Source organism: Eriocheir sinensis, chromosome 20 (genome assembly GCF_024679095.1).
Source record: "Eriocheir sinensis breed Jianghai 21 chromosome 20, ASM2467909v1, whole genome shotgun sequence".
Lineage (NCBI taxonomy): Eukaryota > Metazoa > Arthropoda > Malacostraca > Decapoda > Varunidae > Eriocheir > Eriocheir sinensis.
In genome coordinates, this window is record NC_066528.1 from 8850218 (window position 1) to 8877872 (window position 27655).

At 42.8% G+C, this 27655-nt stretch overlaps 2 protein-coding genes and 1 non-coding gene across 4 annotated transcripts in view; all 3 read right to left on the bottom strand.

Annotated features, from left to right (window-relative positions):
* The window catches only part of LOC127001153 (breast cancer type 2 susceptibility protein homolog), a gene marked incomplete at its 3' end in the record, with an annotated part of 26021 nt that extends 16531 nt beyond the window's left edge, over positions 1 to 9490 (bottom strand). The window contains 5 exon segments of one of the 2 annotated variants that reach the window (XM_050865361.1): positions 463 to 616; positions 1163 to 1360; positions 2282 to 2364; positions 4637 to 4803; positions 7373 to 9490. In XM_050865361.1, the coding sequence (XP_050721318.1) occupies positions 463 to 616; positions 1163 to 1360; positions 2282 to 2364; positions 4637 to 4803; positions 7373 to 9407 (2637 nt within the window). 2 annotated transcript variants of the gene reach the window in all.
* LOC127001054 (uncharacterized) lies at positions 9440 to 27655 on the bottom strand. Its single transcript, XM_050865224.1, has 6 exons — positions 27385 to 27655; positions 23707 to 23769; positions 21757 to 22179; positions 18059 to 18140; positions 16111 to 16294; positions 9440 to 12214 (listed from the first exon to the last, which is right to left on the bottom strand). Exons 2-6 carry the CDS (start codon positions 23762 to 23764, stop codon positions 9440 to 9442), a joined length of 3522 nt encoding a protein of 1173 aa, XP_050721181.1. The 5' UTR covers positions 23765 to 23769; positions 27385 to 27655.
* Positions 26037 to 26111, bottom strand: Trnaa-ggc (transfer RNA alanine (anticodon GGC)). The gene has a single exon. It is a non-coding gene; the product is annotated as a tRNA-Ala (tRNA).

Here is a 27655-nt window from a genome sequence, read left to right on the forward strand (position 1 = left end):
TTAGTAAAGTGAATAAAAACAAGAGGAATGTAATTCTATGAAAAATCCATTAAATATTTCTACATTATGATCTGACTTGCCTGGATGTCTTGCTGCAAAGTCAAAGTTTGCATTACAAAATGGGCTGCTCCCAGACATTCCAATTATGGCAAGATTGCAGCTACCACTCATGGCACAGAAAAGAACCTTAACCCAGTAGCAGCAGGGATCTTGTTTTTTAATGGTCCCTCCAAGCGAGAAAAATGGGAAAAAATCACCCCTCACACAAACCATTTCATAATTTATATCAAAGCATTTATCAAATTATGTATCATCTATTTTTTGGGGTTTATATCATGGCACAAATTTGGCCCATCGCTGCTACACGGTAAAGCCACAAATTTGGCCCGTTGCTGCTACCGGGTTAAATAAAGTACAAATTGACATGCTCACTGCCGAGACATTTCAGCCTTCACTCCCTACCTTAACCTTTGTCACGCAGAGGACCATCGTCTTCTGTGGCACATCATCTTGCTCTGTGACCTTCCTCAATATGGACCGCTCTGCTCCGTCGATTTCTCGATCGTAACGGTACTTGAGCCGGGCAACAACATTCTTCAGTGTCAAGGCTTGGCCGCTGGTTGACAAAAAGTATTACAAGAGTGAGAATTTCACAGGCTTGATAGTAGTTTAACATAGACAGAGATAGTCACTTTTACTCAAATCTTCATCTATTCTTTCTATCTTCAAAATGGCTCCATCTTATTTCTGTTTGTCACTCACTTCCCCTTTCCTTATTATTGTGTAACCAAATAATCCAGCCACCATGACAACCACTTAATGGCTTTTGCAGACATTCTAATGCTTGAACAGGTGAGGAGTGAGACTGTTGAAGGAGAGGCAAGGCAGAGGGGAAGTACAGTCTAGTCTCCAGCACATGCAAACCACTTGTTTATATGCAATGGTTCAACTTTTCTTGGGCTCTTCATGGCTGTGCACCCTGCTTACACACATTTGTCATACTGATTATCATTATCATTATCATTATTGTTATCATTATTATCATCAGTAGTAGTAGTAGTAGTAATAGCAGCAGTAGTATGCCATGCAGATGATGATGATAATGTATGTACTTTCAATCTGATAAAGAAAAAAGTAGTTTGAGTACAACAATCTACTTTACCAATCAGGCAGTCGTCTTTCCATGGAAGCCAGCTGCCACACAATGAGGTGGTAGTGGTTGGGTACCCAGGAGGGAGGGAGAAGGCCTGGGTGAACACCAGGCATCACCAGGAACCCAAGCTCCACTTCCTCCACCCCAGCACAGCCATCAGTGCCAGGCACCACCACACACCCATCACCACAGTCCACAGTGCCACACCTACAAGGATAGCATTAATCAAATAACAGCAATCATAACCTTAGCCCATCATCAGAAATTTACATAACAGGAATGAGCTACGGTATTTTTCCAACAATAAAGATCTGTTTGTGTGTATGTGTGTACCTACCTTTTTGTATTTACCTATTTGTAGTCTACTGGGCCCTAGCTAAGCTCTAATAGCCCTGTCTCCATATCTACATTTATCCAGCCTTTCCTGTGTGTGTGTAATTGGTCTGCTGCGGGTCTCTCTCAAGACAGCCAGCCGTTCCCCTACGGAAGAGCACAGAGCTCATAGGACCGATCTTGGGTAGGACTGAGACCACTGTGTGTGTGTGTGTGTGTGTGTGTGTGTGTGCCACATGGCAGAGAATTTCATGAATATTAAAATTTCTATGAATTAAGATCAGATAACACTCATTTTGGGTAGTTATATCTGGGGTCTTTAGGCAGGACTTTCAGGAAGCAGGTGTTGAAGTGACCTATGGGCAATGCACTGTTTCATGGACAACAATACCAAGTACTGTGAGACGTCAATTCAACGTGACATAGCTTCAAAAGAATGTGTAGTGTTGAACTGATTTCATGCCAAACAAGAGTGCTATTTCAAGGGAATAAATTTGTTAAGTACCTTGGTCTTGTGTGGACCAAATCTTTGCACAGAAATTGATAGTTAAAAATTGCCTAGGAAAGGGCAGGAAGCTATTTGCTGCTTTCAAGGACAAGGAGAAGGCCTATGACAGGTAGAAAAAAAAATTATTGGATATCTGTGTTGTTGGCAGAAAATTAGAGGATGCTGCAAAGGACTGTGGATGAATCTGACAGGGTGAGCAAGAGGAGAATGTTGAAAGTAAATACATGTGTAAGGTAGGAATAAGGCGACAGTATTCAGAGTCAAGAGACACATTTATAAGCAATCACCTTGAATCCGGCACCTCAAAGCGGTACTGTGCGGCACTGCTGAAAGCAACCCCCAGTGCCTCTGGCCTGCTCTTCCTATTAGTCTGAAACAAACAAGGCAGCACATTTACTGAATGTTATCAGATTCAATCATTATTTCAAAAGGATTTCAACAATTTTTTAAAAACAAATAGTATAATTTATTTTTATTTTTCATGCAAGGCTTCAAGTTTTCAGCTGACAGGGACTCACGGCAAAGATAAACATTGATTACAAATATAGCAAAAGTCTTTTAATCTGAACAACAGCAAGACCGTGGATGTTTGGATTGGCAAAGTTTTTGTATCATTCAGTAACTCACCAAGTCATCACAAATAGGCCAGTGAGGTCTCACCATGCTGCAAGTCCCAGTCTCTGGCTTGTCACTACCAGAATTAACAGTACCTGCCCATCCCTGTAGTCTGATGCAAACATGGAGTCTGTTTGGGTGAGGCCAGCGCCTCTCCCCAGCGCTGACACATCACCCCAACACATAACTCTCTCTAATGTGTCAGCAATTTATTACTAGAAACTGTGTATTTAATATTCTGTTTGCAGTAAACCCTCAGTTATCCGGGTGCACCGTATCCGACCTTGCCGTATCCGGGAGTTTTAAAAAATATTTGATTTTTTCCAAAAATTTTTTTAAAAATTGTCGTGCATTGCCAAAAGTCATTCAAATTGCCTGCACGATGCCTCTAAGCTCTGCCCGGGCACATATTTACGAAAGGTTGTTAGGTTTTTGTCGCGCGGAGGCTAGCCCCACCCCCTGCAGTGACATCACGAGTGATATCTCCTGATTGGCTGCTGCCTCCCTCCTTCCCTTCTCTGCCCCTCTCCCTCTGCCTCGCTCTCTCCCTCCCTCCTCCAGCATATATTGTCATTTGTGTGTTGTGTTTTTAGTGTTACTCAACGAGTAGCTCCTCTTCATCTTTTTCCTTTTCCTATGACCAATCTCTCTCTCTCTCTTAGATGCCGAGAAAGAGAGAGAGAAAGAGAGAGAGAGAGAATATGAGTTATGGTTGGTTGTAGCTTTGTCAGCGGCCAGTGACTTTGACAATCTCTCTCTCTCTCTCTCTCTCTCTCTCTCTCTCTCTCTCTCTCTCTCTCTCTGTTTTATTGCCTTTGTGTTTGTTTCTGGGTGTATATGTGTGTGTCTGTCTGTGAAACGAGACAGAGAGAGAGGTAGAAAGAGGAAGAGACAGAGGCAGAGAGAGAGGCAGAGACCTGCCTGCCTGCTGTTATGGTCCTCCATGCCATTTATTTATCATTTATATATATATATATATATATATATATATATATATATATATATATATATATATATATATATATATATATATATATATATATATATATATATATATATATATATATATATATATATATATATATATATATATATATATATATATATATATATATATATATATATATATATATATATATATATATATATGTGTGTGTGTGTGTGCGCGTGTGTGTAGTGTATATGTATAGAAATATATGTTTATTTATCATTTTTATTAAATGCAGTAGGTGAAAGTTGGGTTTTCGGGTCCGTAGACTGAACATTCACCGTATCCGGGTTTTCCCATATCCGGGTGCCCCCGTGGCTCTATTAACCCGGATACCAGAGGGTTTACTGTATATCAAACAAGGATACATAGTGCCATGAACGCATTGTGTATTAGGATAAAAGCAATGAATTGTATAAATTCCATAACACACGAAAACCCCAGACGTTGACGTTAACGTGTGAGGGGAAGCAGAAGTAAACACTGACAACTGCAGCAATGTCTGCTGACCTCTGTGCGATCTGCTTTAGAGCCCCAAACACCTTTGCAATGATTTAAATGAGTGTGCAGAAACACTTCCATTGTTTTCTATTGATAACTATTGCAATAATTTTATGACCAAGAGGGGTGGAAAGGCCTCACTTACAGTACTGTGTATGTGCAGTGAATGAGGTTTCACAGTCACCAATGCAGATTTCATCACTACAGCCAACAGTGACAAAGCAACACATTTGTGGAAGCCCAATTTTTTCTTTTTTTTACATCCCTGCCTACTGCACTGGTAGGCTTTCTTCATGCTCCAGATGGTCGGCCCAAGCCCGTCGTGGCACAGGCAATTTTTTATAGTGGTGCCAGTTATGCTCGGCTCATGCTGCCCCCCGGAAATCATTCTTGATTCACTGGACGGTTTCTTCTAGAGTCCGGGTTGATGGTTGGTCTTCTGGACAGCATGTGGGTAGTCTTAGGCCACTCGGCAGTGACTGAAAAATCCCAGGTGGTAGTGTGGGGAACTGCAATGTCAAAAGATACGTCTGCTTACCTTCAGGCTGCCAAGTGACTGCAGCTTTATCCTCTCCTCTTTCCTCTCCTTCCTCAGCTTGTATAAGAACCCCGGGATAGGTTGAATTGCTTGTCTCTCCTTGCTCTGCACAAGTTTCTCCTGCTGTTTCTGGGCGAAATTCCTTGAAGTCTCTGCTTCATCGCAGGCTGCTGAGGACATAAAAATCAAGTATAATGTGCAACATCAGTGGAATTCAACACTTTCTATAATGATGTCAATGAACTCAAAATTTTATTGTTTGTTTCGGCCAATCACACCTAAGTTTAGTAATATTAGAATCTTTAAACAACCAGTTCAGTGTGATACAAGTTGCTGCAACAGCATATAATACAAAGAGCTTAAGATTATTCTTATTTATTCACTTTTTAACACACTTTAATAGATAAGTGATGTAAAAACTACCAGGGTAATTCTGACCTCCTATGAATCAACTTTTCCTTGGTAATATTTACTTTTCATCTCAGGCTGTCTGGACTAATGCCCTTCTAGCCCTTGCATTCTGTGGCCATGTCAAGTCAGTGATGTTTTGCCAACATTTCCAGTCACTTTTCCTACATTCTCTTCTAAATTATTACTGTGACTCAGAATTTTTCAGTGGCCCATTATTTTTTAACCATATCTTTTGCCACATAAAAACTCATAAGTAAATATTTCCCAAAGATTCATATTTACAAATACTGCTCCAAATGGATAGTCATGGTAGATGGGTAACAGGTAATTTTGCAAGTACTTTTGGATCACTCAGTGCTTTGCAGAATATCATCAGCACTGGTATAAGCACAGGGGGCTACAACCGCACTTCTAATTAGTATGTTGTTACTTTAACCCTCCATCATTTGCTGCAGCAGGTTGGCGCACTCACCTTTTACTTTAGCTGAAACTTAAATAATCCTGACGCCAAACACCTGAGTGATAAGAGGAACAACCAGAGCCATAGAATAGGAAGATTTGAACAACTTGATCACAGGCGCCATGTTGTTACCAAAAGAGGATCACAGGCGCCATGTTGTTACCAAAAGAGGATCACAGGCGCCATGTTGTTACCAAAAGAGGATCACAGGCGCCATGTTGTTACCAAAAAGATCACAAAGGTGCCATGTTTACTAAAGAAAGGCGCCATGTTGTTACCAAAAGAGGATCACAGGTGCCATGTTGTTACCAAAAGAGGATCACAGGTGCCATGTTGTTACCAAAAGAGGATCACAGGTGCCATGTTGTTACCAAAAGAGGATCACAGGTGCCATGTTGTTACCAAAAGAGGATCACAGGTGCCATGTTGTTACCAAAAGAGGATCACAGGTGCCATGTTGTTACCAAAAGAGGATCACAGGCGCCATGTTGTTACCAAGAGGATCACAGGTGCCATGTTGTTACCAGAAGAGGATCACAGGTGCCATGTTGTTACCAAAAGAGGATCACAGGTGCCATGTTGTTACCAAAAGAGGATCACAGGTGCCATGTTGTTACCAAAAGAGGATCACAGGTGCCATGTTGTTACCAAAAGAGGATCACAGGTGCCATGTTGTTACCAAAAGAGGATCACAGGTGCCATGTTGTTACCAAAAGAGGATCACAGGTGCCATGTTGTTACCAAAAGAGGATCACAGGTGCCATGTTGTTACCAAAAGAGGATCACAGGTGCCATGTTGTTACCAAAAGAGGATCACAGGTGCCATGTTGTTACCAAAAGAGGATCACAGGTGCCATGTTGTTACCAAAAGAGGATCACAGGTGCCATGTTGTTACCAAAAGAGGATCACAGGTGCCATGTTGTTACCAAAAGAGGATCACAGGTGCCATGTTGTTACCAAAAGAGGATCACAGGTGCCATGTTGTTACCAAAAGAGGATCACAGGTGCCATGTTGTTACCAAAAGAGGATCACAGGTGCCATGTTGTTACCAAAAGGGCCGCACAAAATTCAAATTGATGCTGATACAATAGTGCTTTTTGTGCTCCAGGTATTGTCAGGATCTTTAAGTACCAGAGCACAAAAAGCACCATCGTTTCAGCAGGAATTTGAATTTTGAGCGGCTCTTTTGGTAACAACGTGGCAGCTGTGATGAAGGTGGCCAAACTCTCTTATTCTATGGCTCTGGAAAAACTGTCTGTCTGGCAACTGCCACACAATGCAGTCTTGCCAGCAACTAACTCAGTCACCAGTGATCTATAGGGGTGTCAGGTCAGGTCTCTTTAAGAACCTTTTTCCCAGATTGTAAGGAAACTTTTCAATTTTGATATTTCATTGAAGTGGCAATGAGCCAACCCATTCTTTCTCAAGCTACTAAAACCCATACTCATACATTTTGTAAGTTTGGTTAGATCAGAAGATATACTGCCAGACGTGTGCCCCAACCAACCATGGAGAGCTGGTTGAAGGCCTCGAGGCTCACCCTGTGCTGCACCAACACATGAAAAGAAATCTTGAAGGCCCGTTAGAATGACAGAGACTCATGTTGTGATCCTCAGGCAACAGTTGATGGAAAACTTACTGCATCAACCTGAAATTGTCTTCCACACATTCATGCGTGTTCCAGCTAACGCAACCTGCATAACTTAATGACAGAGGGTGTACACTTTGCTAAGGCACGATGGGATGCTTCAATAAAATCATTGATTAATTGAGTAAATTATTGCATACTATCTGAATTGCTGCATTCCAAGCCATAAGTTTTATTTCATTTAATTTTTATATAAAATACTTTGGGGGACTCACCTTTCATACCTTCATGCTGACTGATGATCACATTTCTCCGCGTCTTTTTGCTGACTGAGTCTTCTTCATCTTGACCGCGTCCCCGAGACCTTTTCCTCTGGCTGATGGAGCCTTTTGCAACCTCCTCAGGGTCCAAAAGTTGGTCCTTCAGAAAAGCCTCAGTGACGTCTGAGATATCTAGTATTTCATGGCTGTTGACTAAGTCATCCTGTAATTCTTGGCAAGCAGTGACGTAAGATCTCCTTTTGACATTTTTTCCTTTACTTCTTTTCTGAGAGCCTAGGATAGGTGACCCATGTACAGCATCATGACTCTCACTGACAGTGCCTCCATTGTGATCACTCACAGCCATGAAAGATTCAACTGTTGTAACTTGCTTATCATCAGTGCTGCTGTAACTTTTCTCTATCTCATATGAAGGTTTGGCAACTTTCTCAGGAGTGCCTTCATTGCTGGCACACTCCTGCAGCAGCTGTTTAGCTGCTTGCAAAGATTCACTGGTGACTTTAATTTGCTTTTTATTGCCGGTCAGAAAACCACAAAATTCAGTCTCAACCTCTTGAAAATCATTTCCTTTATGCATGCTTTCATAACTGTTACAAGGTTTTGCCAGATGACCAACTTTCATTTTCTGACTCACTCCTTCCAATAATTTTCCCTCTATTGTGTTAAGATGAGCATTAAGTTCAATGCTCTGGTTCACATCTGCTTTCACTCCTTCCTTACCCAGTGGCCTGTCCAAAGTACTATTGTTTTCCGGATTAGACAGGTGGCATGCAGAATCCTGTTTTATAACACTATTAAGAGGATTAATTTGCAATGACTGGCCACTAGTTTTAGGTCCACTTTCAACATTCTCAGACACTTTCATAAGTGATTCTTCTACAGTGTCTCCCTTCTCATTATGAGTATAAAAATTTTCATAACTTTTACAATTGTTTCTGTTTTGGGTAACTAATGTTGGAGACTGGTATCCACTTCCAGACTGCAAAGGTTTATCATCTTCAAACAGTCTTCTTGCTTTGATTGCAAAGTTTTCACTTCTGATGTTTACATCACTTGCAATTGAAGAGCCAATGCCAGCTGCCATGGGCATGCCTGCAGGCCTGGAGAACAGCCTTCTGCTATCTTCAATACACCTTTCACTGGATTCTGTAAAGGTGTTTGAAAAATTTCCCCTGCCCTGCAGTTCTGGAACTTTCTTGTCAGAAGCTTTTTCAGATAATGAATTTCGATCTTTAGGGCTTGTTTGAACACTATTCGAAATGGTTGCTGATTTCATGCCCTCAAGAGATTGCCCATCAGATTTACTTGTCACCCTCTTACACAATACCTTTCCATAATGTTCAGGCTTACTGGGTATCCTTGGCTTCTTTTTAGGTCCTTCATGATCAGGTGATGCTACCTCACAACTGATTGCCTCCTTCCATAATGAGTAAGCTTGTGTGATGGAGGACTCTTTCACTGCTATTTTGTTTCCTTTTGCTGTGCTGAACCCCTCATTCACTGGCACAAAGTGTTTACCATCACTGGCTGTACTCAGGTGTGTTGGAGCTCCTTCAGTGCCAGGTATTGTTGCTTCACAGCTAGCAGCCTCTGCCCATAATGACTGAGCTTGTGTGACGGAGGTTTGATCAACTGAAATTTTCTTTCCTCTTGCCGTGTGGAACCCCACTTCCATGTTTAATGCACCATTGGTTTTGTTATTGGTCTCACTCAGCTCACTTCTCTCACTGCCATCAAGTCTGTCTCCTTTTCTCAGCTCTGTGGGAGTGGCTGAGTTTTTCAACCTTCCACTCTGTTCATTTCCTAAGACATTATGCTCACACTGCATGTTGGCTTCCTTATTCAAACTAAGCTCCATATTTGCATCCACCTCTTCCCAAAGCAACTGTGCTCTCCATGCTGCCTCTTTGCTGATCGTTACCTTTGATCCAGCAGCTGTGCAAAAGCCGTGAAATGTATTGGCTTTTGATTGTGCTGACTTACTAATAGTTTGAGTATCTTCTGGTGGCTTGACTTCTTCACTGAACATGGTACTTTCTGCACAGTGCAACTTTACTGCCTCTATGGTCTCCTTCCCTTCCCTTTCTGCCTCTGAAGCTGTGTCATCAGATGTGCTCTAAGCTTTGAGCAGACTGACTGAGTAACGCTACCATCCACGGTATGTCTCCTAGAGCTCTCGCATACATCTGTGAATGCTGTATCCTTAGTTTGTGGATGTTTTATGTTTGTTACTTTAATAACTTGTGAATTTGCAACTTCCAGTACATTTAATTTGTTGCCTATGTGGGGCGTGACAAACACTTCTGCTACTACTCCTGCACTACTTGCTGCTGACAGATCGGAGGCCAAGCTTAAAGATCCAGTTTTTGATGCAGAACACTGATTAGAGTTTGATGTTTTATGCATACCACTTAAATGCCTTGCTTCTCCTTTCTCTCCTGGTGGAACCTGATGAGGTGAGAGGCTTCCATCTTCATTCAACTCTTCTTCCAAGAATTTTCTAGCCTCCAGGAGAGCCTTTTCACTAATTTTGACTTGTTTTCCACTGCCAGTTATGAATCCCTTAAAACCTGAACTTTTATCTGAGTGGCATTCACTGAACAGATCTCCACTGACTTTCTCTTTAGGTGCAGCATCTAAGGACTGATTGCTTCCCTCCTTTGCCTTTATGTTTTCATGATCGCCTCCAACACCCTCCTCTCTTACTGGAATAGAAATATCAAAATCACTATCAGAAAAGTCAATGTCACTGAAAGTATCACTGATCACCTGGTTGTTCGGTGCACCAGAGACCTCCTCCTCCCCTTCTCCCTCAGTTCCTTGGGTGGCCGGATTCCCTACTGCACCAATCTGAGGGACATGAGGCTGTAGGAGGTCTGTGTTGCACTCCGCCTCTTGGTTCTTTATTACAAGTGAGTGAGCAACATTGGCCAAATCAGAACTGCTTGCCATGAAACTAATTTCCGTATTTTTGGAGGTACAGTTGTATTTGTCATCCATATTTTCTGTTAATGTGCTACCACTGGCGCTGATCTTCCCCGTGACCTCCATGATGCTTCCCTTGGCATTAGGAGCCACTGGGACTACTTGAAGGGCATGATCACTGCCTTCATTTCCCTTCTTAGTGATGGGTGCTTGTTCACTTCCCAAATATGTTTCCTCTTCTCCATACTCAACAGCCCCTAATGGTTCAACTGAAGACCTTAAGCTTGCCTCAGAAGTGTCAATTTGACCTAAACTGGCAAGAGGAAGGAATTTCTTCTGCTTGTGTGCTATCACATCAAGTTGCTCCTTTGGTTTGAATGGTGTGTTTGGACTACTGCACATGACTCTTTTACTGCCGGGCTCTGCTGTTTCAGTTCCCTTTTCATCCCCACATCTATTGGCTGGGGTACCACAAGATGTTTCTGGACCAAGTGGCACGGATGCCTCATTTTGTCGTGTTTCATCTGATCTGTTAGTTGGAGAGCTGCAGGTGGCCCCTTTCCTGCCTGGTGATGCTGGCTTACTTCCTCCCTTTCCCTTTCTTCCAGTTTTTGTGTGTGAAACATTCAACTCTACATGGGGCTTACTCAGGTCAACTGGATACACAAATCTCCTTGAGATTCTCTTGTTCTTATACAGAGATAATGTGTCTGTACTTTTTCTCTTCTGTTGTTCTGAGATTTGTGCTGAAAAAATATCCTTTCTACTGTCACGGGTAATCATTACATGGTCTTCCTTGTCTTTGTTGGTATTTTCTAGCGAATTTCCCGTCTCTGTCTTAGCAACCAATGCAGCAACATGCTTTCCAGAAGAAGAGGTAAGGTTTGTATTAGGCTTTGAGGTTAAACCTTTGACTGCCTCACAATCTGTTGTTTCAGGTGGATGTTCTTTGCTACAGTATTCTGACTTACAGTTAATGTCCTCTGCAATATTATTTTTAGCTTTACAAGAAGATTCTCTTTTGTACTTGTTATACTCAGTGCCCTCGCCTGTATCTTGGTGTAGATTCTTGTTGGAAGAGGCACCTGAAACCATCCCACTGTGGCTGCTCAGCATGCCCCCAGGGATAGCTTTCTGTTTGGTTTTCTCATTGCCTTCCTCAACAAGACTGTTGTCATCAATATTTTTCTCTAGTTTCTGGTTTGATTTTCCTGAAGTCAGTTTACTGTTACTTATCTTTTTTTTCCTTTTCTTCTTTACTTTGCTTACTGGTGAACATATGATATCAAATGGATCTTCTGCTGATCCATATGAATATTCATCAACATCTGATGTGTCATTTGCAAGACCATCACTATAAATTACTTTTTCATTCAACTTGTCCATCTCTTTTGTATCTGGAAGTGGATCAGTTTCCTGAACTCTCTCGTTTTTCTTAATCCCTCGGGCATGTGGGATGGGCTCTACGAAGCCTGGTGACTCTGGCGATTGAGCAGCAAGTATTAAGTGCCTTGCTCTCACAGGTCGAGGCTGAGCTGGTGTGCTGGTTTGGTCTGGCCTAACCCCAGCACAACTGTTTACGTGTCGATCAGGTGAGTGTGCACCACTTTCAGTTACTGTTTTCATTTCCAGATTATCCTTTAGGGTGACCTCTACATTTCTTTCAAGAGCAACATTCTCTTCAATACTGAAATTTACTCTGAATCCCTGCGTTCCAGCTTCCAGCCAGCCTGGATTGGCGTCTTCACCACAGCTGGGCCTCCGTGCCTGCACAGAGCACACAGGTCTGCAGCTGAACCTTGGCACGGGAGAGAAGCACCTGATGATGCCAAGGCCGGGACTCAGCTCTCCACTGGATGAGGAACCGGCGGCTCCAGACGCCTGTGGGCTGAACAGTGAACGAGCTAACACCTTGGGGAAAAAAAAAAAATTCTTAGCATGAGAATTTTCACCATTGCTACAAAACATTGTAAAACACACACACACACACACACACACACACACACACGAAAAATAGGTAAATAAATAAATAAACAAATAAAATAAAATAAATAACAAAATAAAAATTCCTGCTTCCCTTTGACTTCATTTTCCTGATGAAGTTGAGAAGATCCATTATCAGGAACCTTTAACAAAAGTAACACTCGTTTAAGCAGAAAATACAGGCATGTACATTCAGTATATGACAAAGATTCAGTAATTCATCACTTACATTTGCTTGGTCAATGGCTAGGAGAAATGGACATTGATAACTGATTGCGCAGTGGCAGTATCGTAACCAATGAGGTTTATCCGAGGTGCGTTTTGCTGCCTATGCGTACAGCTCCCTTGTTTAGGGTATTGGGAAAGGAGCAATACGGCTACCCTCTGACTAGGAAGGTAGCCTACCCCATCCTCACCTTTACGTGGTGCGCACCGTTACTATACCCTGCGGGGTAGAACCAACGTGGAGGGGGGCAGTGACCATCAGCTGCTTTGTTTTAATCCTTTTAGCCTGGACAAGGAGCAAGTCTCCATAACACTACATTGGACTGGCCACCCATTGGTGGCCTCTAATACTTTTATTGAGTCTTTAGAGGCAGGAGCGATGGCCAGAGGGCGGCAGAAGAGAAATGAATGCATGAGACTGGTGTCTATTAATGTGAATGGTTTATGTGGTGAGGAAAAGAGGAGGGTGATTGAAAATTTTGTAAATGGTAGAGTGGATGTGTTGGGAGTGAGTGAAACACATATTCGAGGAACTGGTGAGTGATGGTAGAGAGGGTATGTGGGAGGGTGTGCCTGGGGGGGTTGTATGGACGGGGATAGATGAGAAGTATAGAGGCAGGAGTAAGGAAGGATGTGCTATTGCTGAAAGAGTGTGGAATGGTGTGACTGATTATGGTTGGAAGGGATCAAGAATTGTGTGGGTGAAAGGAAAAGTAGGTTTAGTAAAGCATGCATGGGTGTGTATTTATGCACCAGTAAATGTGAAAAGTAAAAAAAAGGACAGAGAAAGGGAAGCATTTTGGGAGGAAGTGAAGCATGTTTGAAGAGTTTTGAGAAAGAAAGGAAACTTATTATGATGGGAGATATGAATGGTAAAGTGGGTGATGAATGTGTGAAGGATGTGGTGGGAAAATGGGGGATACCTGGGAAGAATGAAAATGGAGAGTGCCTGGTGGATGTCTGTGCTGAGGGGGGAATGTTCCTGGCGAACACCTTCTTTCAGCACAAGAATATCCACCGATACACATGGAGGAGGGGAGAAGATAATGAGCAAAAAGGATTGATTGATTATGTGGCAGTAGATGAAAGGCTTAGAAAAGAAATTTGTGACACGAAGGTAGTAAGAGGAATGTTCGATGGATCTGACCATCTTGCAGTGCTGGCAAAGTTAAAGCTGAAAGAAAAGTGGGTGTTTGAAAAGAAAGGTGAAGTAAAAAAGGAAATAATGAAGATAGAAAAGTTACAGGAAAAAGAAATAAAAGATGAGTATAACTGTGAAATGGCAGAGGCCTTAAGTGAAAAATGGGAAAGTGTAAAAGATTATACAAATATTGAAAAAGGTTTTGGAACATTTAAAGAAATAATGGTAACTACAACAAAAAAAGTGTTAGGGATGAAAGTGGTGAGAGATGGAAAAAGGAAAGGAAATTCATGGTGGACAGAACAGATAAGGAGGATAGCAAAAGAGAAAAGGGAACTTTTTAAGAAAACTCAAGAAAGAAATGTGACTGAGCAAGTAAAAAGGGAAAGGAAAAAGAAATAGAAAGAATGCAAAATGAAATTAAAACAAGCAATAAAAGAAAGTAAGAAGAGAGTTGATGAAGACTTTGGAAAAAGACTAAGTGAAAAATATAAAGGGAACAGGAAATCACATTGGAAAGAAGTAAAAAACAAAAGAAATGCAGAAAATATCTCCTCAAGTAAAATAAATGAAGTTATGGATGAGAATGGAAAGATGTTGAAAGACGGGGAAGCTGTGAAAGAGAGATGGAGAGAATATTTCAAAAACTTAGTGAATTTTGAGGATGGACGTCCAGCAGCTGTAACAGCAGCAGTTTTGGGTAGAGGAGGAGTATATAAAGAAAGAAGTATAACATATGAAGAAGTAAATCAGGCAATAAAAAGATTAAAAAATGGAAAGGCAGCAGGAATTGATAGAATCACAGCAGAAATGTTGAAGTGTAGAGATGTAGTTGTTAAATGGATGGTCAAGATATGTGAAGTAGCATGGGAGGGGGGTAGGTGCCAGCAGACTGGACGAAAGCTATCGTTGTCCCAGTTTACAAGGGGAAGGACAAGAGAGGGGAATGTGGGAGCTATAGAGGTATAAGTCTCCTGAGTATACCCGGAAAGGTATATGGAAAAGTCATAATAGAGAGGGTACAAAGACTTACAGAAGAGAGAATCAGTGAAGAACAAGGAGGCTTCAGGAAGGGAAGGGGATGTGTGGATCAGATATTTGCCTTCAGGATGGTAGTAGAAAAAATAATAGCAAAAGGAAAGAAACTATACGCTGCCTTCATGGATTTGGAAAAAGCTTACGACAGAGTTGATTGGATTGCATTGTGGGATGTTTTAAAGATTTATGGTGTGGGAGGAAAACTGCTTAGTGCAATAAAGTCTTTCTATGAGGATGCATCTGCATGTGTCAAAATTACTGGAGAAATAAGTGAACATTTTGAGATAAAAGTGGGCTGAAGACAAGGGTGCGTCATGTCACCATGGTTGTTCAATATCTATATGGATGGTGTTATTAGAGAAATGAAGGGCAAAGTTGGAGTAAGACTGTTCGATAAGGGAAGGAAGTGGGTACTGAATTCAATACTGTTTGCTGATGACACGGTGCTCGGTGCAGAAAATGAAAGTGACCGACAAAATTTGGTCAGTGTTTTTGATAGTGTTTGTAATAGGAGAAAGCTGAAAGTAAATGTCAACAAAAGTAAAGTGATGGTTTGTGAGTGAAGTAGAAGTGAGGTTGTAGATTTTGTATGCCCATATAGAGTGGGAATTGAATGCGAAAATGAATGCAAAATAATTCTGAATGGTGAAGAAATGGAGGAGGTCAATGAGTTTAAGTACCTTGGTTCAGTTATGTGTAATCATGGTGGTATTGAGGGAGAGATAAGAGAAAGGGCATTGCAAGGAAGAAGGGTGGTAGGGTCTTTGGGACGAATCATCAATGGCAGAAGTGTGAGCATGGAGGTAAAGAGGGATTTGAGAAATACAATAATAGTACCAACCCTCACATATGCAAGTGAAACGTGGGCCTGGAATGAAAGTCAGAGGTCTAGAGTGCAGGCAGCGGAAATGAGTTATTTGAGGAGTGCTTGTGGTGTGAGTAGAATGGATGGAATGAGTAATGAAAGTGTGTACGAGCGTTTTGGAATGTGTCACAGGGGTGAAGGGAAGAAGTGTGGAGTGGTGGAAGAAGTGAAGCGACAGACTTTAAAGTGGTTTGGCCACACGGAGCGAATGGAGGAGAGTAAGATGACCAGGAGGGTGTATATGAGTGAGATAGAGGAAGGGAATGTTAGAGGATGACCTCCAGTGAAATGGAGGGATAGGTGCAAGAGTTTGTTAGAGAGAGGGGGGAAAGATCTTTGAGAAACTCTGAGCAGGCAAGGAGGGAGTGTCTGGATAAAGTTGGAAGCTCTTCTGCTGTGGTCATCCCCTGGTGGGAGCTCCTAGGAGCAGGCGTCGATGAAACGATGATGATGATGATCAGTGATTAGATAGAGAAACTCCTGGTGCATGAAACATATGATGAGTACACATAAAATTGGCCGTGACAGTAGTTACTAACTTGCAACGCAGCTTACATTTTCACGTAGCCCCTGCCTAGGATGGAGGGTCTGGCGCTCAAGAGTGGAGGGGGAGGTGCCATCCAAGACTTGGCCAAGGGAATTGGAGGTGGGTGTGGCCAGGGCGCTGCTCCATGACACCTCCGATCCATCCAAGTTGCCAGCCAGGCTTTCCATTATGGTGTCCCTTGGACTTTCCCCCCTGTGAACAGGAAAAAGTACAGATAGAGATGTATGCATACCACCACAAACCATATCATACCATACCTTACCAATTCACACACATATCCTTGGATGATGTAAAAATGCCTGAAGTCTGAAAGAGGGCAAACATAATACCTATTCACAAACATAGTGACAGAGAAGACCCACTTTACTAGCCTTTACCACAACAAATGTGATAGGTAAACTCACAACAGATGTGATAGGTAAACTATGTGAAAAGATTATAATGTATGGTTGGGCTTCATAACAGGAAGAAAATGTTGTGATAACAGAACAACAGTTTGGATTCAGAGACATTATGTCTTACAATTTCATCATCATCATCATCATCTTCAGCCACACTAGTCCACTGCAGGAGAAAGACCTTTCTCAACATTCTCCACTATCTCTATCTGATCTTAATGTACCCCATTCTGCTCAAGCAAATGATCTTTCATCTCTCCCCTACCCCCTCTTTTATTTTTAGGTGCTGCCTATAGTGTCACTAGCCTCTCAAGGGTCCTTTTAGGTGACCCCAGTCCATTAGTAGTGCAGACAAATTTTATTTCTAGTTTATAATGCTAGGCTCATACTGCCCCCCGGTGCTCCACTTGCACGATGTCGCTGAAGTTTGGGTTGATTAAAGATCTGGGCAGCATGTGGGTAATCTTTGGACACTAGGCAAGGACTGAAAATTGTCAGAGTCCTTTGGTGGGACTTGAACCAAGGTCCTCAGCTCACCACGCTTGCATGCTCACCATTTCCTCACTGCCTCCTCTGTCTGCCCTAACTTCTATCATTTCTTCATGCATAGTTTTTCTTATTCTAGTCAAAAATACTTGCCTGCTCTTCTAGACAGATGAACTGACACGAAGCTGATATCTGAACATTAACCCCTTCAGTACCAATGGCGTACCATAGTGCTTCCTATAAAATTTCGGCTAAGGAATCGATGAAGTACATGTGTACGTCATCGCTCATTGACGATACACAGGACTTCATTTTTTTTTGGTTTGTATGTTTTTATGACGTAGAGACAAATTGACTAGTTGGCACCTTGTGTTTCAAGGACGTTGGGGATGCTGGGCTTGGGGGTGGTGACAGGGGAGTGTGTGATTGACACGTGTCGCGTCATGATGTCTTTTCAACATCCGATAGTGATTCTGAGCGCGATATGACTCTTGAAGGTGACTTACAAGGGTCTGATGATAGTGAAACTCAATCAGAAGGCTTCATAAGTGACTCAGATGAAGACTATTTGCCAGAGAATGACAGTGAGGCGAGTAGTGACGAGGAAAATGAGTGATGTGAATGGTGACGATGAAGAAACACCACACAGCCCCACACTCCACACACCCCTGCTCCTTCACACTCGTGGCTCATCCCTTTGCTGATCATCGTCCTGCCACTGTTCCTGCCCTAATTGAGGATTTTTCTGGTGTTCCTCCTGATGTACCAAGGAATGACATGAGTGCTTTGGACTCTTGATTAAAATAGTATACATCTCGTGAACAAAATCTATCAGAACACGAGAAAAAAATACATAAATGATAAAATATGGGTGTAAGGATATATATAAACTACCCCCACGAAATTAGAAGCGCGCAAAAAACTCGGGGCGGGAGGGGTGGGTGGGATGTGTGGGGATCACGGAGTCAGTAACGAAGGGGTTAAAATGGAAAGTCATGTACATTATTCAAGTATTCCAGTCTGGATGAACCATCAAGTTTTACGTTTTGTTTCCTGGTCAAAATACACTCACCGCTTTGCAGGAGAGAATGTTTCATCACACAAGGGCAGTGTTGGGCTGTACAAAGCTGTCTCTTCCAAAGAAGTGTTGTTATCTGTGACAAAACAATAAATAAGTCAAAACAGTATCATTATCACTATCAGCTCCCCCTGCTTACTTGACAGAGAGAGAGAGAGAGAGAGAGAGAGAGAGAGAGAGATTTACATAGAAAATCAGACCACACAGACCCCATGGTCCAGACTAGGTGGTCTGTCCTTAAACCTAAGTGAATTACACTAATCAGATGGCTCCAAAACGTTGCTTTTCTACTCTAGTTAATATTAAGTTCAAGGAAGTGTCGGTCGAGCTTGTTTTTAAAGGAGTCAATCGTGTTACACTGGACCACTGATGGTGGGACCTTATTCCATTCTCGCACTACACTGTTGGTGAAGAAAAATTTGGTGCAGTCTGAATTTACTTGTCTACATTTGAGTTTTGTGCCATTGTTCCTTGTTCGCAAAGTGTCATCGATCATAAACAATTTTGTTCTGTCTACATTCGTGAAACCATTAAGTATTTTAAAACATTCGATCAGTTTTCCTCGGAGGCGACGTTTCTCAAGAGAGAACATGTTAAGGGTAGAAAGCCTTTCTTCGTAGGATTTGTTGCGCAAGGAAGGGATAATTTTTGTTGCCCGACGCTGAACACCTTCTAATTTAGCAATGTCCTTTGCATGGTGAGGAGACCAAAACTGTACCGCATATTCCAAGTGGGGTCTGACTAAACTATTGTAGAGCGGAAGTATTACATCTTTATTCTTGAATAAAAAGGTTTTTTTAATGAAGCCCAACATTCTGTTAGCTTTATTTGCTGCATCGATGCATTGATGTGAGAATTTGAGGTTTGACGCGATTTTGACCCCCAGGTCCTCAACGTATTGAACGCTTCTGAGTTTAACGCCGCGCATTTCGTATTCAAACTTCTTATTTCTTGTTCAAACTTGAAGGACCTGGCACTTGTCTACGTTAAAGGGCATCTCCCATCTATCCGACCAAGATGAAATTTTGTGCAAATCCTCTTGGAGGCTTTGCCTGTCTTCGTCAGTGAGAACTGAGTTACCAATCTTTGTGTCGTCTGCAAATTTACTAATGCGATTATTGAGTCCAACATCCACGTCGTTGTTGTAAATAATGAAGAGCACTGGGCCAAGAACCGAGCCCTGAGGGACGCCACTAGTAACCGGCGCCCACTCTGAGTTAATCCGTCAATCACAACTCTTTGTTGTCTGTTGCTCAACCAATTCGCGATCCATTGGTTTCCTTGACCGTGAATACCTATTTGCTTTAATTTATAAAGTAATTTATGATGTGGGACTTTATGAAATGCTTTCCGGAAATCAAGATAGACTACGTCCAATGATTTGGTTACGTCATAAACTGAGAAGAGGTCGTTATAAAAGGTCAATAGGTTTGATAGGCAGGATCTTTTGTTACAGAAGCCATGTTGTGAATCCCCAATTAATGAGTGGCTTTCGAGGTAACTCACAATTTTGTCTCTATGCTCTCAAGTAGCTTACCTACAATTGAAGTTAGACTAATGGGTCAGTAGTTACCTGGTATTTTTTTGTCTCCTTTCTTAAAAATCGGTGTCATGTTAGCCTTTTTCCAATCCGAAGGGACGATGCCTTGTCGCAAGAACATATTGAATACGGTTGTGAGGGAGGAGAGTATTTCGCTCTTTGTCTCTTTAAGCAGTATAGGATATACTCTATCGGGTCCAGGACTTTTATTTGTTTTAAGTGAATGGAGGGCTTTAAGGACTTCATCGGTTGTTAATTCAAAATTAGTCAATGCATGCTCGAGACTTACATTAGTACTGGTGTTGGTGGTAGCGAGAGGAAGACTGTTAGTATTAAACACCGAGGAAAAGTAATTGTTTAAGAGGTTTGCAATGTGTTGGCTGTCAGTCACTAGTGCACCGTCGCTGTTTGTTAAAGGTCAAATTCCACTTCTGATCGCCTTTCTGTTGTTTATGTAACTGAAGAAAGATTTCGGATTATTTTTACAGTTGGCTGCAATATTTTCTTCGTATTTACGCTTTGCCTGACATATTAATCTTTTTACTCATTGCCTGGCATCATGATAAAGACTAATGTTTTCGGGCGTGCTTTGTTCTTTCTTTAATTAGCCTGTAAAACAATTTTCTCTCCTTGACTGAGTGTTTAATTTCCCTATTAAACCAAAGTGGGCTTTTATTAGTGTTACTTCGCTTCTCACACAAAGGGACGAATGTGTTCTGCTGAGTGAGTAAATGATTTTTAAAGTTTAGCCAGGCGTCCTCTACATTGCCGTCATCTGATAGTTGCGTTTCTTTTAGTTTTCGTCGGATTTCTATGAAGTTAGCTCTTTTAAAATTGGGCACCTTTACTTTATTTTCAGTCACTGATGTTTGAGCTCTAATGTCGACGCGCACTAATTTATGATCGCAGGAACCGAGGTGTTCTCCTACCATGACATTACTGATTAGGTTATCTTGGGTTGTTATAACAAGGTCAAGTATGTTATTTTGTCGAGTTGGTTCAGAAACCATTTAGGTTAGATAATTTTCTTCTAAAAATTCGATCATTCTATGTGACTCGCCTTCTGTACCTGACAGTGTCGCCCAGTCGATATGGGTGAGGTTAAAGTCTCCTAATATCAGTGAGTCGCTGTTATTAAGTGACTGCCTTTAAACGCTGTACAGTTCAAGGTCGTCATCGAGTGATTGCCCCGGAGGCCTGTAGGTGACAGATATACTTAAATTGACTTTTGCAATGTTTACTCGCACGCACAAATGTTCAACGTTACTGTTTCCCGGTGTTTTGTCAGTGGGTTGCAAATAGCTTTTGACAAAAAGGGCGACACCACCACCTCTACGGTTTACACGATCTTTGTTGAAGAGTCTGTAGCCATCTATGTTGTATTCGGAACTTAAATCAATATTTGTGGTGTCGATAAATGTTTCGGTTATAGCAATTATGTCAAAATTTTCTGTTAAAGCAAGACATCTCAGTTCATCAAATTTGTTTCTTAGGCTACGCGCATTGAAACTAAGGATTTTTAGGTTATCTAGAGGCTTGGTAATAGAGGTGGTGGTACTTGCGTGATCACAATTACGAGAGAGAGAGAGAGAGAGAGAGAGAGAGAGAGAGAGAGAGAGAGAGAGAGAGAGAGAGAGAGAGAGAGAGAGAGAGAGAGAGAGAATTTTGTAGATCACTTTCATTTTCTGCAATGAGCACTGTGTCATAGATTGTATCATAGACTGATTTAATTCATAACCTACAACCCATCCCTCCCTCTATTGCCCCTACCTTCCTCCTTGCTTCCCTCTCTCCTAAATTCCTTCCCCAATCCCTCCCTCCCTTCCCTTCCATCTCCTCTGCATGGTGCATGGCTGGAGGCAGAACACCTAAGTTTGAACTTTCAAATCTAAATCCACCTCACACTTTTTACCTTCCACCTGAGTGGAAACGGAAGACTTACCGTTGACTGGGCTGAAAAATTGAACAGTTAGGTTTGCCAGCCTATCTGTGACCAGATTAACGTACTTTAACTGCCCTATGTGTTTGTATAACTAGTAATTTATTGAAACAAATTAGTATACTGCATCCATATATACATAAGAAAACATAATCATGCCAGTAACAAGTACCAGTTCAGCAAGCAATAAATAATATTTTCACATGTACCCACCAAGAGGCAGCAAAAGAGTAGGGCTGCTGAGCGATGTGTTGAGAAGGGCCGACAATGGCGTGGTTGGTGCCTCCCCGAGGGGAAGCTGGGCTCTTGTCGTCTCCTGGCTGTGGCTGGAGGACTGGTCCCAAACCTCATCCTGTTCATCTGTTTGTCTCCTGGACTGGACCTTTACACTGTGGTGTGGAATGACAGATTCAACAGAATTTCCTTCGTCTTGCAGGTGCTTCTTCTGCTCACAGTCCCCCAAGTCTCCTTGGGAATCCTCTTCCACTTGTAATTTCTGTAAGACACACTCGTCCTTTGCAGTTCCTTTGCATATTTTGGTCTTAATTGACGATTTGGCATTGTATTCCTTTTGATCATTTTGATTAGCTTGCTCCTGAAGAAACTGCAGCCAGTCTTTCTGCCCCACACCCAGATCTGAAAAGGACCGGAATTTTTAAGCATGTATTTGTAGATTTGCCTTCACTGCCACTCACAGTTTTGTTGGAATACTACAAAAATGGTTACATCTGGTGGTGGTGGTGGTGGTGGTGGCAGTGAGGAGGGAGGAGTGCCCCAGTAGCCTCTCTTCCCACCACAAATACCACCGTTTCTCTGACCCATGCACCTCATTCATCACTCACAGTTGAATAATCCACAAGTTTTCTTCTTTACTTTATATTTTATGTCACTGTGTATATGACTAATTAATACTGGTAATCTACATAATGAATGAAAATAGGATCAAAATAGAGGTTCAGTCCAATACTCTTCCATGTACGTATCACGATTTCTTCATTGGTTTATGTATTCGCATCTCACAAGTGTATATTTAGTATGTAGCTATTACTTGTTAGATACAAGAATTTAGTATGTAGCTATTACTCATTAGATACAAGAATTTAGTATGTAGCTATTACTCATTAGATACAAGAATTTAGTATGTAGCTATTACTCATTAGATACAAGAATTTAGTATGTAGCTATTACTCGTTAGATACAAGAATTTAGTATGTAGCTATTACTCGTTAGATACAAGAATTTAGTATGTAGCTATTACTCGTTAGATACAAGAATTTAGTATGTGGCTATTACTCGTTAGATACAAGAATTTAGTATGTAGCTATTACTCATTAGATACAAGAATTTAGTATGTAGCTATTACTCATTAGATACAAGAATTTAGTATGTAGCTATTACTCATTAGATACAAGAATTTAGTATGTAGCTATTACTCCTTAGATACAAGATCTTACTGTATGTGCTGGATATGTGAAAGAATAAATATGCAGGTCCACATGGAACTAAAAACTAGGAGCAGAAGTAATAAGGAAGGCCAGTGAAGAAAGAGGCTTAGGAATGGCAACACAAGATACTGTCCCCGGCATATTTGGGACCCCATACAATATGTTAGCAAATATAAGGGATGCTTTTGTTATAAGGATGAGGACATAATATAAAACAATGATAAGACTAAAACAGGAATATGCAAAAACTGTGTGGCCCCTTAAAAAAAGAAAAGAAAAAAATGAGTAAACTGAAAAGAAAACAAAGATCAGCAACAAAAATGGTTCTGAGTTTGGCCGGCTTAATATATGAGGGAAGATTTAAGGAAATTAACCAACCAACATTAGAGAAGAGTAAACAGACCCACTTACTACATAAGCCGATGAACAATATGGATGTGACAGATGGAAAAGACATTATTTTGCAGTCAGAAGAAGGAACAAAATATTTAATGGGGCACAAGAACAAACTAAGGAAGACCAGATGCACGAGTGATGTCAAGTAATGCAAATATAAGCAAATATAAGGGATGCTCCTATAGAAGAGAAAAGTGAAGACGTCAATTTTGGATGGTCAATTTGGGTTTGCCTGCTCATAAGCTCCCCCTTCAACCTTCCGTTTTCTGATCACTGTTTCATGTTTCATTTTAACATTGACATATCTATGCCTAAGTTTTACCTTTCTTCTTATGTTGATGGTACCAGGTGTAGAGTGCCAATGCAGGACAGACAGCCATAGATTCTGTTCTGAAACAAAATAATATACTTAATCAAAAGGAAATTCTTCAACTAGTAATTCAGTGATTTTCATATATTGAAATCAGCAAGTTATATAGAGAAGGCAGTGATGCCTTCATATATCCTAAAACTAAAGGTACACACTACTGAATCACGTCTGACAGCAACCCATCTTCACCAAACCTGAGTATATCAGCATATAACCTTGTCAACAGTCAGCCCATGGTGCGCCATAATCCACCTCTCACTAACGCTGCCTGACCCTGCGGCTAAAGCAAGGCGGTGGCTGAGTGGTTAGTGTGCTGGCACTGTGTCTAGGAAGATGTGGATGTAAAGATCAAAGCAAGAGTGAAAATAGCGATGAGATATGTGTGAGGACCTGCGTGGCTGTGGGTGGCAGAGCATCCTTACAAGGTCCTGCAGCAGCCCAAACCATTGGTTCACCACAGCTAAAATCCAATGGGAGTGTGCAAAGTTTTACTAATAGGGGAGCTTTGCCCCCCTCAACTAGTCACTAAGAGACAAGAGAATATACATGAACCTCCTACTGGGGGGCTTCACCCCTTTTGGCCCCCTGTGTTTCCACATTTCATTGCCCTGGGGGTCGTGCAGGTTCCCACAACTTCCATTGCTATTTTTCACAACTGTTTTGATCTCTACACTCTTATGGTTTTCAGGGAGGTTTGAAGGATCAGGATGGCTCCTGACTCTGACGGCCCCGCCCTGATGGCCTTATGCATACCATGACAGTCCCTGAATACTATTGAATTAACATGTTACAGATATCTTGTGAGAGGTTCATACATTATGTATTGCATTTTGGCCTCTAAATACTGCAGCACAGTAACTAATAGCTGCTGGGAAATTAAAGAAACTTCAACATAATGATGTATGAAGTTTGAATGCAACTTAGGAAATGCATTCTGGGATGGGGACACAGGCCAAGTTAGAATAGGCTAGATTTTTGGTAACATTTATTAGAGTAATTGTTGACAATAATTGATATGTATCACATGGTACTGATGTTGTCACTGGCAGTAGAGAAGGCTTCAATAAGCTCAATATTTCCTGCCCAACACACTAATAAATATCTAGTTAGGACATTACTCAGGAAGCTGCAGGCCTAAGCATCGTCAGTAATACTGACATGGGATGGAAGGATACTGCCTTGTTTGATGGCTATAGGCTACATTAAGTCATTAACCAATAACATTTTGCACCTTGTATCAAAATCTGTCAAGGAGGGCTGTCATGTTATGTGTGTGGTGTGGTCAGGGAGGGCTGTCATGTTATGGGTGTGGGGCCGTCAGGGAGGGCTGTCATGTTATGGGTGTGGGGCCGTCAGGGAGGGCTGTCATGTTATGTGTGTGGGGCCGTCAGGGAGGGCTGTCATGTTATGTGTGTGGGGCCGTCAGGGAGGGCTGTCATGTTATGTGTGTGGGGCCGTCAGGGAGGGCTGTCATGTTATGTGTGTGGGGCCGTCAGGGAGGGCTGTCATGTTATGTGTGTGGGGCCGCCAGGGAGGGCTGTCATGTTATGTGTGTGGGGCCGTCAGGGAGGGCTGTCATGTTATGTGTGTGGGGCCGTCAGGGAGGGCTGTCATGTTATGTGTGTGGTGCGGTCAGGGAGGGCTGTCATGTTATGTGTGTGGGGCCGTCAGGGAGGGCTGTCATGTTATGTGTGTGGTGCGATCAAGGAGGGCTGTCATGTTATGTGTGTGGGGCCATCAGGGCTGTCATGTTATGTGTGTGTGGGGCCGTCAGGGAGGGCTGTCATGTTTTGTGTGTGTGGCCATTAGGGAGGGCTGTCATGTTATGTGTGTGGGGCAGTCAGAGAGGGCTGTCATGTTATATGTGTGTGGGGCCGTCAGGGAGGGCTGTCATGTTGTGTGTGTGGGGCCGTCAGGGAGGGGTGTCATGTTATATGTATGTGGGGCCGTCAGGGAGGGCTGTCATGTTATATGTGTGTGGGGCCGTCAGGGAAGGCTGTCATGTTATATGTGTGTGGGGCCTTCAGGGAGGGCTGTCATGTTATGTGTTGTTAGAGGTAGGGGGTTCACCAGAAAAGGCAGGCACCGCTCGGGGATGGAACCCGAGTCCTTCCGCTTGCCGGGCGGACGTGCTACCCGTTACACCATGGTCGCCTCTCGGTGACAACTCACACAACTCCCCCCTAAGGTCCGGTCGGGATAGGACAGTCCGTGGATTGTGTAGCTCTGCTAGATCCGACTCGCTGCGCCATGTTAGAGGTAGGGGGTTCACCAGAAAAGGCAGGCACCACCCGGGGATCAAACCCGGGTCCTTCCGCTTGCCAGGCGGACATGCTATCCATTACACCACGGTCGCCTCTCGGTGACAACCCACACATGTGTGTGTGGCCGTCAGGGAGGGCTGTCATGTTATGTGTGTGTGGCAGTCAGGGAGGGCTGTCATGTTATGTGTGTGTGGCCGTCAGGGAGGGCTGTCATGTTATGTGTGTGGCAGTCAGGAGGGCTGTCATGTTATGTGTGTGTGGCAGTCAGGAGGGCTGTCATGTTATGTGTGTGTGGCCGTCAGGGAGGGCTGTCATGTTATGTGTGTGTGGCCGTCAGGGAGGGCTGTCATGTTATGTGTGTGTGGCCGTCAGGGAGGGCTGTCATGTTATGTGTGTGTGGCCGTCAGGGAGGGCTGTCATGTTATGTGTGTGTGGCCGTCAGGGAGGGCTGTCATGTTATGTGTGTGTGGCCGTCAGGGAGGGCTGTCATGTTATGTGTGTGTGGCCGTCAGGGATGGCTGTCCTGGGGGGACGTCTTGGTAAGGGGGTGTTGACTATAGTTCAGAAGATATATATGACAACAGGAGAGCAGCAGGTGGTTAAGTAGGAAACAAGATATGGAAGGGAGCTTGAACCGAATCTTAACCAAAATATGTGGAAAAAGGATGAAGGAGTTGTTCTTGAGATATACTGGTATTAGCTGTTCACAGAGTTGCCCGGTAAGTGTCCACTCCGTTAATTGTATGGTCTTGCTGCGATAATGACCTGAAGGCATCTTTGGTGACCGCCGCAGTCTTGGCTATGGCAGAGCTTCAGTAGGCCTCTCTAAAGGAATTGGTGATGGCTAGGTAAGCAGGAGACAGCAGGATAACGTCTCCACCACCTCCATGTTAGAGTATTAAAGTAAGGAAAGATGAATAGAGTTAAGCCATTGAAAATCTAAGTGTGTCAATAGCAGAGAAGAGGATCAAGAGGAGGGCCTTGGAAGCGATACAGCGGCCACACACTGAGGCTGCTAGAACCAAGGCACCACACCTGTAAGAGGAACATGTTTTTTTCCTCCAGTGTTGTGAACACCTGGAACAAACTGCCGAAGGGGTCATCAACAGTGGCTGAGTAAATGCACCTAATAATAACTATCACAGGGGGGAAGAGGTGCGAGGCGTGCTTTTTATTACAGTAAAGGAAGCAGCTCAAGCTAATCACTGCCCCTATCAAAGAGAGTTCAGGAGTAGCCAAAAGGGAGGTCAGTTTCGGGAGGAGGGTTACGAGGCAGTGGGATGATGTCTACACCATGTCCTCCGTCATAACACTCAGAAGCGATTCCAGGCTTGATGGTTTTCCTTATATTTCACTGAAGCCTTACCTCACAGCTAGGCGGCGTCGGCAGGGTAACAGTGTGTGGACAGGGGCGAGAAGAGAAGAGAGGGGCGTGTCAACGTTGACAACAAACCCCCTCGGCCTCTCAGCTCAGGCAGTCAGCTGTTCGGCTTTCCCGCGTGTTCCGTCCACAGAGTTATATACCTAGAGCGCGCGCTCCCGTGTTGTGGGGTTGGCGGCGGGTGAGGCAAGCTACCCTGGCGCGGCAGCCATCTTGGGAAGCCCACTTTCCCTCACTCTGTGGTAGTGGTTTTGAT

Excerpts from the sequence above, each read along its gene's own strand:
- LOC127001054 (XM_050865224.1), bottom strand. The coding sequence starts at position 23,764 with ATGGCTGTCTGTCCTGCATTGGCACTCTACACCTGGTACCATCAACAT. Across the intron at positions 22,180-23,706 it reads CCATCAACATAAGAAGAAAG|ATCTGGGTGTGGGGCAGAAA; the intron begins GTAAAACTTAGG and ends GGTCCTTTTCAG. Across the intron at positions 12,215-16,110 it reads GGCAGGGGCTACGTGAAAAT|GTGTTAGCTCGTTCACTGTT; the intron begins GTAAGCTGCGTT and ends TTTTTCCCCAAG.